Raw genomic sequence first — 14,247 nt, 5'->3', positions numbered from 1 at the left:
ATCACCTACTAAGAACTGGCTACCATCCTAGGCACTTCACATACTTTATCTTATTTCATCCCTTTATAACTTTATGAGATAAATATTTTTATCCTTCTTCTACAGATGTACGAAATTGAGGTCTAGGACCACATAGTAAGTGGTAGAAGAGAAAGTCAACATTCATGATTCTTACTCCAAATCTGGTGCTTTTATTTCACAGTGCTACAGATGGACCATTCAGCCTTCAGGTGCCCAGGTATTTGTAGGCTGCTTAGGCAATTTGGTTTCCATTCCTCCAGTTATTTGCTGAGTATCTCCTAGGTGCTAAAGCTACAAAGTTATAGCAGGGAGGCCAGTCCTGAGATGCTCTGGTCATTTTTTTAATTGCATTCATAGGTAGCAGGTGTTTAATATCCCCCTATTTAGTACACTCTGACCTCTGTGCCCCTGGCTTAGTTACCATGATAGGAAGACTATAAAGTGGATACAAAGTCTTGACTATGGATTAAGAGTTTGGAAAGTGACACTCTAGCATAACTAACATTGCTTCAAAATGTATTAATTTTTGCTTAAACATTTTGATGGCTGATCTGAAGAAGAGAGGACAATGGAGCAAGGACTCTTCATATCCATTATCTGTTCACCCATGTCTCACACTGTACCAACTCTAGAAGTACATGCATGCTTGTTCCATACAGTAGACAATGAATGAGCTCACTGGTATATCTTTGAAGAGTCCTCTTTTTTAGTACTTCTGCACGTATAATTACTCTATGTATTTCCTTGGTCAAGCTTGAGTAGAAATTAGATCCCTTTTTTCCTCTTCATGAAGGAGAAATGTGATGTATCATTTTGCAGTCATTTTGCATATCAGCAGATTCAAAAGGCTAGGAGCAAGCTGCTTTCTCCCCACCATCCTGTTGAATGTCTGATATTAGTTACAGAGAACCACAGGTTGTGATGTGGAAGACACGAAGGTAGTAAATCCCCAGCAGCTGGGAAGTTGTTGGACTTTTTCCTTTATTAGAGGCAGGGAATGAGAATGGGAGGGTTCTGTCTCTTCAGAAAAAGCTTCCTTGGAAGAAGTGCTCTTCTGGAAACAAACAGAGGAGGCAAGGGGGTGTTTTGGACACACTAGAGAGTAAGTCAGAGAATCTTCGTGTTGAGGCAGCATTGCAAAATTGAAGAGGAAGAAAGGAAGGAAGGTATGTGTAAGTCTGACTTGAAATGAGTTTTATTAAAAACACCTCAATTCTTGTCTGCACATTTTGAAGAGTGTGAAAAAAAAATGGAGGAAGTTACCTCCCGTGGTTTTGTGGCTTTTTAAGTATGACATACAGGATATTGAATTTAACCTCTGTTTATCCTGAAGTGTATGAATATTTCTGGGATAAACAAAGCAACTATTCTTTGAAATATGCGTCTGTGGCCAAGTGATTCCAGTTACTTGGAATCACAGTTCTGTTGATTCTCTTTTCTGCTTCAAGTATTTGCACACCACAGACATAAGATTATTCATATAATAATTTTTAAAAACTATGTGGTCTTGCTAGAATTTCTGTATAAATATATGTCTTTTAATTATGGCAGGAACGTTACATTAGAACTCTATATGAGATTTTACATTTTATTAGTGCCTATTGTGTGTTTGTATTTCAGAAAGCTTGGTAGAGTTCATGCTGTTTCTCTCAAAAACAGTCATGTATGCAGGAGAGTCCAACAGCTTTTTACAATTCTCTGTAGCTTCATTAATTCATCTAGCATTTATAAAGTTAATTCAGTGTTTATTAAGACAGATTTCTTAAGCCAATAACCTGAAGTATTTTTTAGACTCACAAACTTTTGGATATAAAATGACATGTTAAGGATATGTAAAAAGTTTTAATTATCTAGCAAAAAAATGTGATCTTCACAACAATATTTTTTGTATGGACCTCCAACAATATTTCCGGAAAGTCTAGAGTCTTAGGGCAGCAAATCAGAGCCCCCAGCTTTAATCAAAATAAAAATCTGCAGTGTTCACATCTGGCTCCACCTGAAAGTCCGGTTCAGAATTTCCCTGTGATCCTGGCACTTGCAGAAGGGAAGTTTTAGCTTTGTTTAGTATAACAAGAGCTGCAGGACTCCCAGGCCAATAAACGTGTTCACGTAAAACTCCAGACAGCTTCTTTTAGACTGGAATCTTATCAGGGAGACCTCATTTTCCCTCTAATTAAAGGGAAGATTTCAGGAAGAGAAAGGAATAGCCTCTGCCTCTCACTTGTGCGAGTCAGTGTTCGCTGAATTAAAAGTTATTCCAACATGAACACATTCCCCAGCATGAATGACTGCCTAGAATTTGAACGTAATCGTCAACCAGTTTTCGCCCAAATTTTGACTGTTTCGTTTAGAAGAAAAGCAAAATGAGAAAAAGCTTTCCTCATTTCTCCTTGAGATGGCAAAACACTCAGAAATGACATCACATACTCTAAAGGACCCTGGGATGACTAAGGCAAAGAGAGCCTGAGAAAACTCTTTGCTGCTTCTGCCTTTAGTTTTAGGACACATTTATGCAGATAAGCTTATAAGAGACCGTTCCCGTTCCCTCCGCCTTCTTCCTCAGAGGAAGTTTCTTGGTAGATCACCGACACCTCATCCAGCCGGGGGGTGGGGGAGAAACTTGGCACCAGCCATCCCAGGCAGAGCACCACTGTGATTTGTTCTCCTGGTGGAGAGAGCTGGAAGGAAGGAGCCAGCGTGCAAATAATGAAGGAGCACGGGGGCACCTTCAGTAGCGCCGGAATCAGCGGTGGCAGCGGTGACTGTGCTATGGACAGCCTGCAGCCGCTTCAGCCTAACTACATGCCTGTGTGTTTGTTTGCAGAAGAATCTTATCAAAAATTAGCAATGGAAACGCTGGAGGAATTAGACTGGTGTTTAGACCAGCTAGAGACCATACAGACCTACCGCTCTGTCAGTGAGATGGCTTCTAACAAGGTAAGAGATGACCTTTTTATTCATTAAAGTGTGATCATGCGGGGAGCTCCAGCTCCCCTCACCTCTGTGGGCTGCAGAGCGTACCAGGGAACGCTACCAACCCTAAGAATGTGTTTCTTGCTTTGTCTAGAAGATTCTGTTCCAAAGTGTCACACTCTACTTGTGTCTTGATGCTACAGCAAAAGTTTAAAATCCTCAGTACACTTCAATTTCCAGAAGCCAAATTTCTCTCTTAGCGATGCAATTTGGAATAGGTTTAAGGTGAGAGGTATCTGTCTGTAAAGCTAGCAAATCAATATAAAATGGAAAGTGCTTTAAATTTTTTTTACAATTATCAGGAAGCGAAAAGCTGAGTGAATCTTGCTGCATTGCAATCAGGTGTCACATATTTATTTTTAAACAAGAAAGTAGTTTAACCTTCATATATCAATTCGAAAGAATGGTCTGCGTTCAAGTTGGATAAATTCCCTCTAAGAAGAAGGACATCCTGGGATTTTCTAAGATTTCTTTTGTGATGCTTTCATGACCTAATATAAAAAAGAAACAATATGCTTTGTCTCCAAAACCAGAAGTTTTCTTTTAAGTTTGCTGATTTTCATAGTGAAATCATTTGAAATTGCCTCATGCATACTGCCCCCAAAATGGTTTTATTTACAATCCCCAGACAAAGCTTAATGTTGAGGAGCCTTAATTATCTATCATTATATCATTTGTTTAATGAACACCTGGACTTAGAGTGCTAATTTATGTAGTAAGAGTTGTTGCTTTTGTTTGTATTTTACCTTGGAGAATATTATATTAAATACATATTGTTATAAAGTTATACAAAGTTATATATGTGTGTGTACACAGACACACACACACCTACACTTTGTTAAAAAGCCTTACACCATACCTTCATAAGTGCACATTTCAGAGTCCCAATCATTCTAGCCTGAGGTATCATCTTGTTGTCTATGTTTCTGGGGCTGAGAAGAGATTTTGTTCCACACCTGCCAGCATGCCCTTTCCAGCCCTGAGGTGCACCAGTGAGTGTGTGTCCCTTCTCCAGTGTTCCTGGGGTAAAAGTACCACCTTTGGATCAAGGCTTGCTGGCTGCCGCTCAGAGGATCTGCGCAGAGGAAGCAGTGTGTCCTCAGGAGATCCTGAAGGAGGGGAGGGGGGACTCTTCCTACTTGGAACTCTTTGTTTATTGGTTAATGAAAGGGTGAAATAAGTCCCTTTCTAAAATTTTAGTTTAGAGTTTAAGTTGGAAGGGAAAAAAAGAAAAAAACACATTTGAGGATTAACTATTTATTGACTTTTCTCTGAAGGTCTCAATTGAAGGTTAAACTCAGGGATTTTCCAGGCTGGGGTAAAACTCAACCAACTGCTTCCCTGTGAGGAGGGCTTTGCTGTGTGACTTCTTCAAATCACACTGGGACTCCATGTAGAAGGACTTCCACAAGGCTTGAGCCTACTTTGGAGCATTAGCAGACACTCTGTTCCCTGTATTTTGTGGTAATTGATGGCTATGCAAGATGTAGATCCAACATTTATGGGGTAGTTTTTCAATAGCTTTCACCATAGAGAATATGGCAAACTTCAATAGTCACCAAAATATACTAACTAGAGTCACCAAGATAAAGCAGACAATTAACTCCAAGAAGAGAAAAAGAGTACCCCCTGAGAGACTACAAGTTGCCATTAATTTTCATTTTGAGTGTCAATATGCTGTAGTATTCTAATCCCATTCATGCCTAGAGTGCTGGAAATAGACACTGACTGTCTTGCAAATTTATTAAAAATAATCTTATTCAGCATAGTAGTTAGTAAGGCTCTCAGACCAGGCACTCTGTAGATACGGGTGAGGATTCCAATCCCTCAGGCTTCCGCTCCTCCTTTATGGTGTTGTGTGCAGGAAGCAATGAAAGTTGAATAGAGCTAACCCTAACAAAAGGGCTAACCTTCAATGCTGACACAGTTAGCTTAAGTAAAAAGCATGCAGCCTCAGTCATTTTCTAGATCTACAGTGGAAAGATTGCCAGGCAAAGCAATTATTTAGTGCATGAATGATGCCCAACTGACAGTTAAGATTAATTTTTTAAAATATCTCTTTTTACTACCTTTTAAAAGATGATTGATTATTCAGATAATTGTCTCAGGTTAAGCTTAAGCATAACATGCACCATGACACATATGATATAAGGCAATGAGGCCAGGGTGTGGTGGCTCACACCTGTAACCACAGCACTTTGGGAGATTGAGGCAGCACTTTGGGATTGCTTAAGCCCAGGAGTTCGAGATAATGCAATGCAAACATTTTTGTGACCACCGGAAAGAAATTGATCTACACCCATTCTTTGGGAACGGAATTATCTGTGGCAAAAAAAAAAAAAAAAAAAAAAAAAAAAAAAATTATATTGCATATTCACTTTTCAATGTTGTTGAAATTATCTGAGATTCCCATCCAAGTTGAAGTTGACATTTTAAAACTTTATCCTGATCATCACTCCCATTACTATGTAGTCTTATTTGGCCATATTTTGCTTACCCTTATCAACTAAGGAGCCAGGGTAAAAGTCTCTGAGTTGAAGATCTGGAAGTGATGTGAAGACATGTTATAGAGGGCGTGTACCCATCAGCAGTATCCACTACATTTTTGCAAAAACTCTGTGTTCCTAGTTCTGTCTCAGCTAAGTGCCCATTAAGTTTTGTTTACAATATCTGATCTTACAAATGGTGATAGGTGAAATCATGTTATGCTGAGGGGTATTTGGGAATTACGTAAGTGCAGTCTACATGCCACTGGTATAGAGTTAACTGTGTTTGGTGGAGGAAGAGCAAGCATCTTTCATCTTTACTTCATCTAGGTAGGTTTGTGCTTTTTCAGTTTGTTTGTTTTCCTTAATCCTTTACATTTTGAAGAAAACTGAGTGACTCAAATCTCCTAAAAGACTTTCTCAAATGTATTTCATAGCCCACAGAGTTAGATAAGAAACATCGTCCTCTCTTTGGCCCACATTTCTCTGATCCCTTAATGCTGGCCATAGTCCAAATGGAATTCCAGAATTTTAGAGAACGATGCTGCCAAGTACTTTAGTCTTGTAAATTATTTTCCTCCAAGAATTACTAGAAGATGGAATAAGTTCAGCAGAAGTTTCACAAGGCAATGGTATTGTTATTTAAGATGAAAAGGATGGCTAGTGAACCTCCTGCCAGCTGCCCAAATTCGATTAGACATGTTAGAGCTAGCTGTTTTACTTAACGACAGATTGCCTTCTTAGAATTGTTCATTAATTTTGTGTTTCAATTTTCATCACCTCCTGAATTAGAAGAATTGTCTTATACTTCAGCAAAATGCATCAGAGCATGAGTTCCTCAGTGGCAAAACAGTCAGATGTTTTGAAAACAGGATGCTTTGGCTCTCCATTATAAAAAGAGGAACGGAAAGAGAAACAGTATAGAAAGGAAGAAAGCAAATAGCCTCAGCAGGGTCCCCAGCCCAACAACGGCATAAACAGTGACCTATCTTCCTGACCTTCACTGTGGCTCAGTTCCTGACCTCGTGTCACCAAAGCCAACCGACGTCATTAGAGGAGGATAGGAGGAATGGCGCAGCTGCTGTGAGGGTGACTAGAATTTCCTGTCTCCTTCCTGACAGACGCAGTCAGAAAAGTACAGGGTTGCAACAACAGTGGCTGAGGAAGGAGCAACCCAGAACAATCCTAGGGAGGCATAATTGTGACTGACGGGGAATGGGGAGGTGTTCCTTCCCTCACTGTACTGAGAAACCTAGTTTCTCACCTAGAATTTTCAGGTGAAAAACGTCAAAAGGGTCATTCTTACCCAGAATGCTAAATGTTTTTCAAAGGATGAACATGCTGTGGTATTCAGAAAGGAGCTATGTTCAAGCAACTAGTCACTGCCTTCACTTCCCCCACACTGTCCTTTTCGTTCTCCATCGGCTTTGCTCTGGGGCTGTTTTATATGCAGTACAAAGGTTGGGTGCTGCTGGGTGAAAATGGATATTCTGTTGTTGAAGAGAGTGGCCCTGTGTATTAGTACTTTTTTTTTATAATGAAGTGTTAGGACCTAGCACTTGAGTAAATGTTTGCTAAGATAGAAATGGGAGATAGATGGTCCTTTTTCTCTTAAGGCATTGTGAAGTCGGCTACAGATAACCATCATGGGGAAGTGAGTCCCCCTGGCTACGCAGGCTTATTTTTCCAGTTCTTCAGGTGCAGCCATACTAGAGTACTAAACAGGGAGCACGAAGGCAACTAATTGCCAGTGCTCTTGGGTGTGTGGGATAAAGTCACACAATTCTACCAGGCCCCGAGCCAGCTGGATATTAGGCTGCATGACACTGGATAGTGATCATGACAGGCTGATTGCCCTAATGAGGGGTAAACCATTTTGTATTTAACTGAATAATCAATAACTATGGAAAATGCCAGCTCCTGCAGAAATGATAGGAAATAGATCTTACTGGCCAGTGGATTCATGTTAGAGCTCCGTAAGAGAGAAGGTAGACAAGTGTTCAGTCCTTGAAAGGAATATTCATGCCACTTTTGCCTAAAATGTAATGATATGATTACAGCAGTGCCACCCTAGCATAAGATGGATCCTTTTCCTGGGCTCTGTGCTGTAATCAGAGGGCCTTAGCCTGGCCTTCCTTCTGCTGCCCTCCACCCCAGGAAGTGAGGAGTTGGCCGGGCCAAGGAAGCAGCTTTGCTCCCCTCTCTAAACTACATTTTGCATCTGCTGGACCCCCACATTCTCTGTCCAGATGGCTTTGAACCCACTTCCCAGCCATACAAGCCTCTTCCTGGAATGTGCTGCAGGCATACACACCCTTAGACCTAAGGAGTTTAACCAAGAGGCAGCAATGACAGGTGTGAAGACACTTGTGTAGAAGGAACTTAGGCAAGCAGGTTGTGGTCCAGGGCTCACACTGGCTGCTCACAGGTCCCTGGAGATGGAAGGGCATAGGGAAAGAAGAGGGCCAATCCATATCCAAGGAGTTCAAGAATTCGAAATTCAACCTGACCTTTCAGGCTGTTATGGAGGAATATCTGTCAAAAGTACAAGTAAAGGAGATAGCTCAATGTATATCTTGGTATATTTAGACTTACAGTTTGTGGCCCCAAGTGTGTTAGAGGTGACCCTGGATTAGAGGGCAGAATAGAATTCTGGTAGCCAGGTGGGCACTCATACATTTTTTTTGGTTCAAATTTTCTCTCTTTACTGCTCAGATTTATATAGACTAAATTAGGGAGGGAGCAATAAAGTGAAGAGAGCCTGGGAATAAGCCATGAGTTTGAGTTCTAGCTCTGCCTTCACTTAGGTATAGTATTATAGACGATAAAACTATTTGGAATCTTTCCATTTTCTCTTCTGTAAAACAAAATAGTTGGAAAAGACTCAGGTCTTCAGTTTATTGATTGAATAATATTGGTAAACAACAGAACTACCTTTACAGGTATATGCAGTCATTGTGCTAAGCTCTTTACCTCATTCTATAATCAATATTCACAGTAACCCTTTGAAATAGGTACTGTTATTGTTCCTGCTTCACAGATGAGTAAAGTGAGGCATAGAAAGTTGAAATAACTTGCCTAAGGTAAATCATAGAGCCAGGATTCATACCCAGTTCATCTGACTTACCGTCAATGATCTCAATGAAGCATATAAAGATAGAAAAAAGTTTAGAGTTATTTAGTAATTCTTCTAAGGGGATTTTGGATTGGTTGGTGGGTGATCTTGTTCTTTCAACTGTGGCAAGCATTAGGGAGGCCTGGTTCAAATTTATATTCTGTAGCTACCATACTCACAGCCTCTAGGACAGCCATTAATTGCCCTAGGCTCAGTCTTCTTGCCTGGGAAGCAGTGTCTCCTAACATAGATAAGGGGAAAGAGCAATCACAATTATAGAAAATGGTTATAAAGTGCTCATAAAAATGCAATAATGGTATTAAACTAATCCATTTCCTATTGCAGATGAATTTGCTAACTTCAAGATCTGTTTCTTAAAATTCTCCAACATGGCCTAAGATAAGATAATAAAGGTTCGTTCAAAGGACTATAGACTACCCCAAATTCCCTTTTCCCTGCTTCTCAAAATAAAAGGGAAATAGAGATAAGCTATTCTTATTTTTTTAATTTATATTATTATTCAAATGATTGGGGCAATTTCATTTTATGCCACAACCTTTCCAAGGCATGGAACATGATCATAAAATAAAATTAATGCTTCAGTAATATGTAAGGGAAATTTTGGAGGTAACATGTCCACTGTTTTTCTTGAGCTTTGTCTTCAAATAAAAATGAAACAGAAGATTAAGCTATTTATTCTTTGTCAATGTTTCAGTTACTCTTCCTATGACAAAATGGAGTTGTACTAGTGAGTATTAGTATTAGTGTAATTCAGTATTCCAAGTTCTAGTCTTCTCAAAACTTAGCAAATCACAGAGTTTGAAGGTTATTTGGTGCTTTGTAATAAGTTTGATTTGTAATCTGTTTTGTTTTATTTAAATAGTTCTTCATTGGTTTTAACAGAACCATTTCCTATACTCAATGGCAATCCATTTGACCCAATCATTCTGCCTAACTCACTTGAAAGTCCCCAAGTGAGCAAGTCTCTAAAAAGCAAGCAGAAATGAATAAGAGGACATTGCCTTTGATTGTTTTACCTCTGGCTAGCTGATAAGAGGTCTGATAATAGTCTCAAAATCTGATACATAAATCATTTTAAGGTGACCATCTTTCTCCACATTAAGGAAAAAATAATAGCTATGTTTAGATTGTCAAATGTAAATGTAGAACACTAGTCTTGAAAAATAGAATTCAACACATTAGCAGAATAAATGTTTGGTCTCCATTTTAAAAAATAATTCTTTCTCATCTTTTAAAACTTTTGGGTTTTTTTTTTTTTTTTTAAATATGTCCCAGTCTAAAAGGCTCCTAGGTTCTATGCCATTGTTATCTATGAAAGAAAAACCAAGGGTGGAGCTTGCATTTGCATTATTCTTCCAAAACATTTTTCTTCTGAGTAAAAGTGTGCTCAACAAATAGAGGTAGCTCAGACATCTGGAAGCCAGGACTTACTAAACAAGAAGATGCCAGGGCAAATTTGTGCCACAGTCAATAGGTTTCACGCTCTTGAAGGCACGGTGCCAGTTGTCAATGTGCTTTCCTGAGCATCCTTTCCCTCTAGCATTTTTCAGGGACCTACCAGTCCCTCTCTGTCTTGCGCACTTGTACGTGATGTTTCCCTCAAGTGGTGCCAAACTGTTTAGTCTCTTGGATATTTCACTGTAACTTCCTTTGTTTGATTGACTTTAAAGTAGCCAAGTACTTCCACAAAGAAAGGACTGTTAAGTTATTTAGAAATGAAGAAGACAGTAAAACTCCTGTTTCTTTTGTTTCTGATTTGGGAAGTGCCTGATAATTTTTTCTTCTTATGGAGTAGATTTTAAAGCTATAAATCATGCCATTGTGTTCATCAGTCACTTTTTTCCTTCTGCTAATTACTTGCAATTTTAAAATGTATCACTTTTGAAATCTAGAGCCCCCAAAGATTGAAGTTTAGCAAATGTATTAAAATAAAATGTATCTTCATGGCTCAGTCACTTTCATCTTCTAATTTTTTTAGCTACTCAAAATAATTATAATTTTTAAATTAATTATTAAATACTTTACATGGCTGCCATCCCCTCACTCTTTGCTAACAGTGTAGTGCATAATGTTTTAACTGTAAGCAATTATAAAAATGAAATTTGAATACAGATACCAGGAAGTAAAATGACTAAGCCAATTTTAAATTTTAGATTTAGGATGAGAGGTATTGGCATTTGATATCTTAAAAGATAGATTTTAAGTAGTTGTTTTAGAAAGAAAATAGTAAAAAAAATTATCATTAAATAAAAATATATTTCCAACTCAATTATATAGGCTATGCTAAAGCCAATCAGACAGGGCACAGTGAAGTATTAATTTGTCAACTATCTAATGTCTTTGGTCACTATTGATGATGAAATTTGATAAATCAAACCAAAAAAGATCTAAACATTTTCTTTCTAGTTATAGTTTTACATGATTACATTAGACAAAGTCCTAGAACTTTAAGCCTAGAAGAGAGCCGTAAGTATTATGATCTATTTCTATTTGAAGTCATTTTATAGATGAGAAAATGAGGTAGCTTTTGCCACTAATAACAAGTGAGGATTAAAGTACCTAATGTACTCCAAATAACTTTGTAAAATATAAGGCACATTCTAAATGAAAAGTAATTTTATTACGGCATGGCTTCTCCAAAGTCTTAAGGTGAATTGGTGGGATTAAGGTATTAAAATATAGGTCTAATCATAAATCTGGCTTACTGTTCATCTTCAGCAAAAGGCTGGATATGTTTGAGAAAGACATGGGACATTCTCTCTTTTGTTTATGTTGACTTTTAGACTTCTCATTCTTCATTTACATATCTTGTGTAAAAGGTATACATAAGTGTCTTAATAATTTCAAGTAAAGAATTAATTTAGTATGCCTGAAAATTTAGTGATCAAAACATAGCAAGAACCAGTTGAAGTGAGTTACTTTAAATGCCCCTGGTTTTAGTTTCAGAATTTTAAAAAAGCCTTAAACTTTTGAGGCTTTTGATTGTTGTTTGCTTTCTCACTAATTCCAATGCCAAAGTTTAGGTAGTAAAAATACCCTGTGGTTAGTGTAACTGCCCTTAACTTCTTTCTATTTCTTTCTTTCCTCTCTCTGAAACTGAAGATGATAAATTGGAAAGTTTTACCACTTGGATTGGTAAGCCTTGGGTTCTCTCTGCCACTTTGCAGAGCCATTAGCATGGAAAATTGAACTTGAGATGGTGATTCCAGTTTGACCCTCTCCCTACACCCTAGAATGTTGCCGCACAGTGAACCAAATTATGTAAAGCTCTCACAACCCAAATATAATTTCTTGACTCTTGAGTCATATTACCAAGATCCTAGTGGAGTTAGGTACAGTGGTGTTGGTAGCTACCTATTGAGAAATAATATATAATATAAATGTAATTAATGCCTTGTAAATAGTTTAAAGCAAATAAGTCTGATTCACAGCATATAGAAACACATTTTTATGTATTTAGCTAACTTAAAATGAGTCTTAGTATGTGTAGACCCCTGAGTTAAGCTGATACTGCAAATATTTTGCCATAAAATTCGGATAAATAATAAACTCTTAATGTAATTATTTAAATGTGGGGAAAATCAAGGGAAAATTACTCGGAGAATTGAGCATCTTGGGATAATATTTATTAAGGGAAATTATTCCTAGAAGATCCTTGACAGTCTAAAATTAGCTCTTTTTTCCTCCATAATTTCTAATCATTATTTGTGTTACAAAGTAGAACAAAGTAAAAGAAAATTCCTTAGTATATAATGTAAGAAATGAAAAGAAAATTTCTAATTCTTAAGTGAGTAAGAAAGCTTAGTGTTTTGGTTATTGGAATAAGATATAGAAAATGTGAATTAAAAAACTAAAATGAGGCTGGGCACAGTGGCTCATGCCTGTAATCCCAGCACTTTGGGAAGCCAAGGTGGGCGAATCACTTGACGTCAGGAGTTTGAGACCAGCCTGGTCAACATGATGAATTCTTGTCTCTAATTAAAAAATATATATATATTAGTTGGGCATGGTGGCACATGCTGTAATCCCAGCTACTTGAGAGGCTGAGGCAAGAGAATCACTTGAGACTGGGAGGTGGAGGGCAGGAAGCCCAGATCACATCCACTGCACTCCAGCCTGGGCAACAAGAGCAAAACTCCGTCGCAAAAAAAAAAAAAAAAAAAAAAAAAAGCTAAAATGAGTCCGGACCAGTGGTTCACGCCTGTAATCCCAGCACTTTGGGAGGCCTAAGAGGGTGAATCACTTGAGGCCAGGAGTTCAAGACCAGCCTGGCCAACACAGAGAAACGCTGTCTCTACTAAAACTACAAAAAATTAACTGGGCTCAGTGGCGCGTGCTTGTAGTTCCAGCTACTGGGGTGGCTGAGGCATGAGAATCGCTTGAGCCCTGGAGGCAGAGGTTGTAGTGCACCAAGATCACACCACTGCACTTCTGCACTCCAGCCTGGGTGATGGGAGTAAAACCCTGTCAAAAAAAAAAAAAAAAAGGGTAAAATGGAGATTTTACTGAGGGAAGATCCATTTAAGGGCTGGGAGAATCATTTGTGTATAAAAAGGAAAGGCACAGATTTTTTTTTTAAAGAGAGACTAAAATTTTTAGTAGCTCCTCTTGATGAAAACAGTGGACTTCCAACTTCCTCTCTACCCTTAATGTCAGAAAATCTATAGAAAATATGGTTTAAGAATATTATCATCACTTGAGAATAAAGAAACAGAAGGATTTACCCTCCATCTTCATATTTCATTGCCTAGAGAACTTCCCCTTGGCTCAAACATGTCATCAGATCAGACTTTGTGCTATGATTCTGCCTCTAGGACACTAAACTGTGGGGCTTTTTTTGAAACCCTGCCTTAGCTATTCTAACTTCCATAACATTTTCATAGACCATCCTCTTACCTATCTTATCAATTAATACCATAGCTAACATTTTAGTTATCTGGGATTTTATTTATGTCTGCTCAGATTGCAAGTGTTGAATGTTTTAGACTCCAATTTCCTTGCAGGATTCAGGCTAATACATGCCAAGGAGGCATAGATCTCTTTCTGTTTAATTGTAAAGATGGAAGTGAAAAGCAAAGAAAGTTTTTGTCAGTTGGTGGTAGTTGATATTTGGTTTATTTTAAAAAGCTCTCTGCAGTTTTCTTGGTCATTTAAGACATTTGTTGACATGGAGACTTTTAATGGATTATCCTGCTTTTCAACAATGCTGGCAGGGTAATGACCTCACTGGTGGGCACAGGACAATAATAAAGATGGAGATTTTCTTTTAGTATTTTCAAAAAACTTAAAGTTATGAAACATTTTCAGACTATCCAGTTCAATGTGTAGTTCCAGTATACTTTTGTGTGATGGTGAGAAGCTAGGGACCTTCTAATGGGTCACTAATGAAATGGATTCCAACTCCCACTCTGGATCTCTCACTCATAATCCACAAGAATTAATTTAACCTGCCAGATGCTATCCATTTAGCAAGCTGAAAGGAAACAGTGCCCCCCAATGCCTGTAGCCCTTGTCCATTGTGATTGCTATTACTGATTCCATTCTATAAGTGAGTAAGATGATTTAGATACATATATGTTTTGCTAATGCAATGGGTATGTTTTTCTTGGCCAGGCTCAGTATATTATTTGC

General features: G+C 38.2%; 1 protein-coding gene across 3 annotated transcripts in view; it reads left to right on the top strand.

Moving 5' to 3' along the window:
- The window catches only part of PDE4B (phosphodiesterase 4B), a 592,970-nt gene that overhangs the window by 548,393 nt on the left and 30,330 nt on the right, over window positions 1–14,247 (top strand). The window contains exons 1-2 of one of the 3 annotated variants that reach the window (XM_017877179.1): window positions 196–238; window positions 2,846–2,958. In XM_017877179.1, coding sequence (XP_017732668.1) covers window positions 211–238; window positions 2,846–2,958 — 141 coding nt within the window. In that variant the 5' untranslated portion in view covers window positions 196–210. Of the gene's footprint in view, window positions 1–195; window positions 239–1,075; window positions 1,188–2,845; window positions 2,959–14,247 lie in introns of those variants that run through there. The other 2 variants (XM_017877180.1, XM_017877178.1) reach the window with 2 other exon arrangements.

This window comes from Rhinopithecus bieti, unplaced genomic scaffold (assembly GCF_001698545.2).
Source record: "Rhinopithecus bieti isolate Rb0 unplaced genomic scaffold, ASM169854v2 scaffold_6380, whole genome shotgun sequence".
NCBI classification, from domain to species: Eukaryota; Metazoa; Chordata; class Mammalia; order Primates; family Cercopithecidae; genus Rhinopithecus; species Rhinopithecus bieti.
This window is presented reverse-complemented; position numbering and strand designations above follow the sequence as displayed.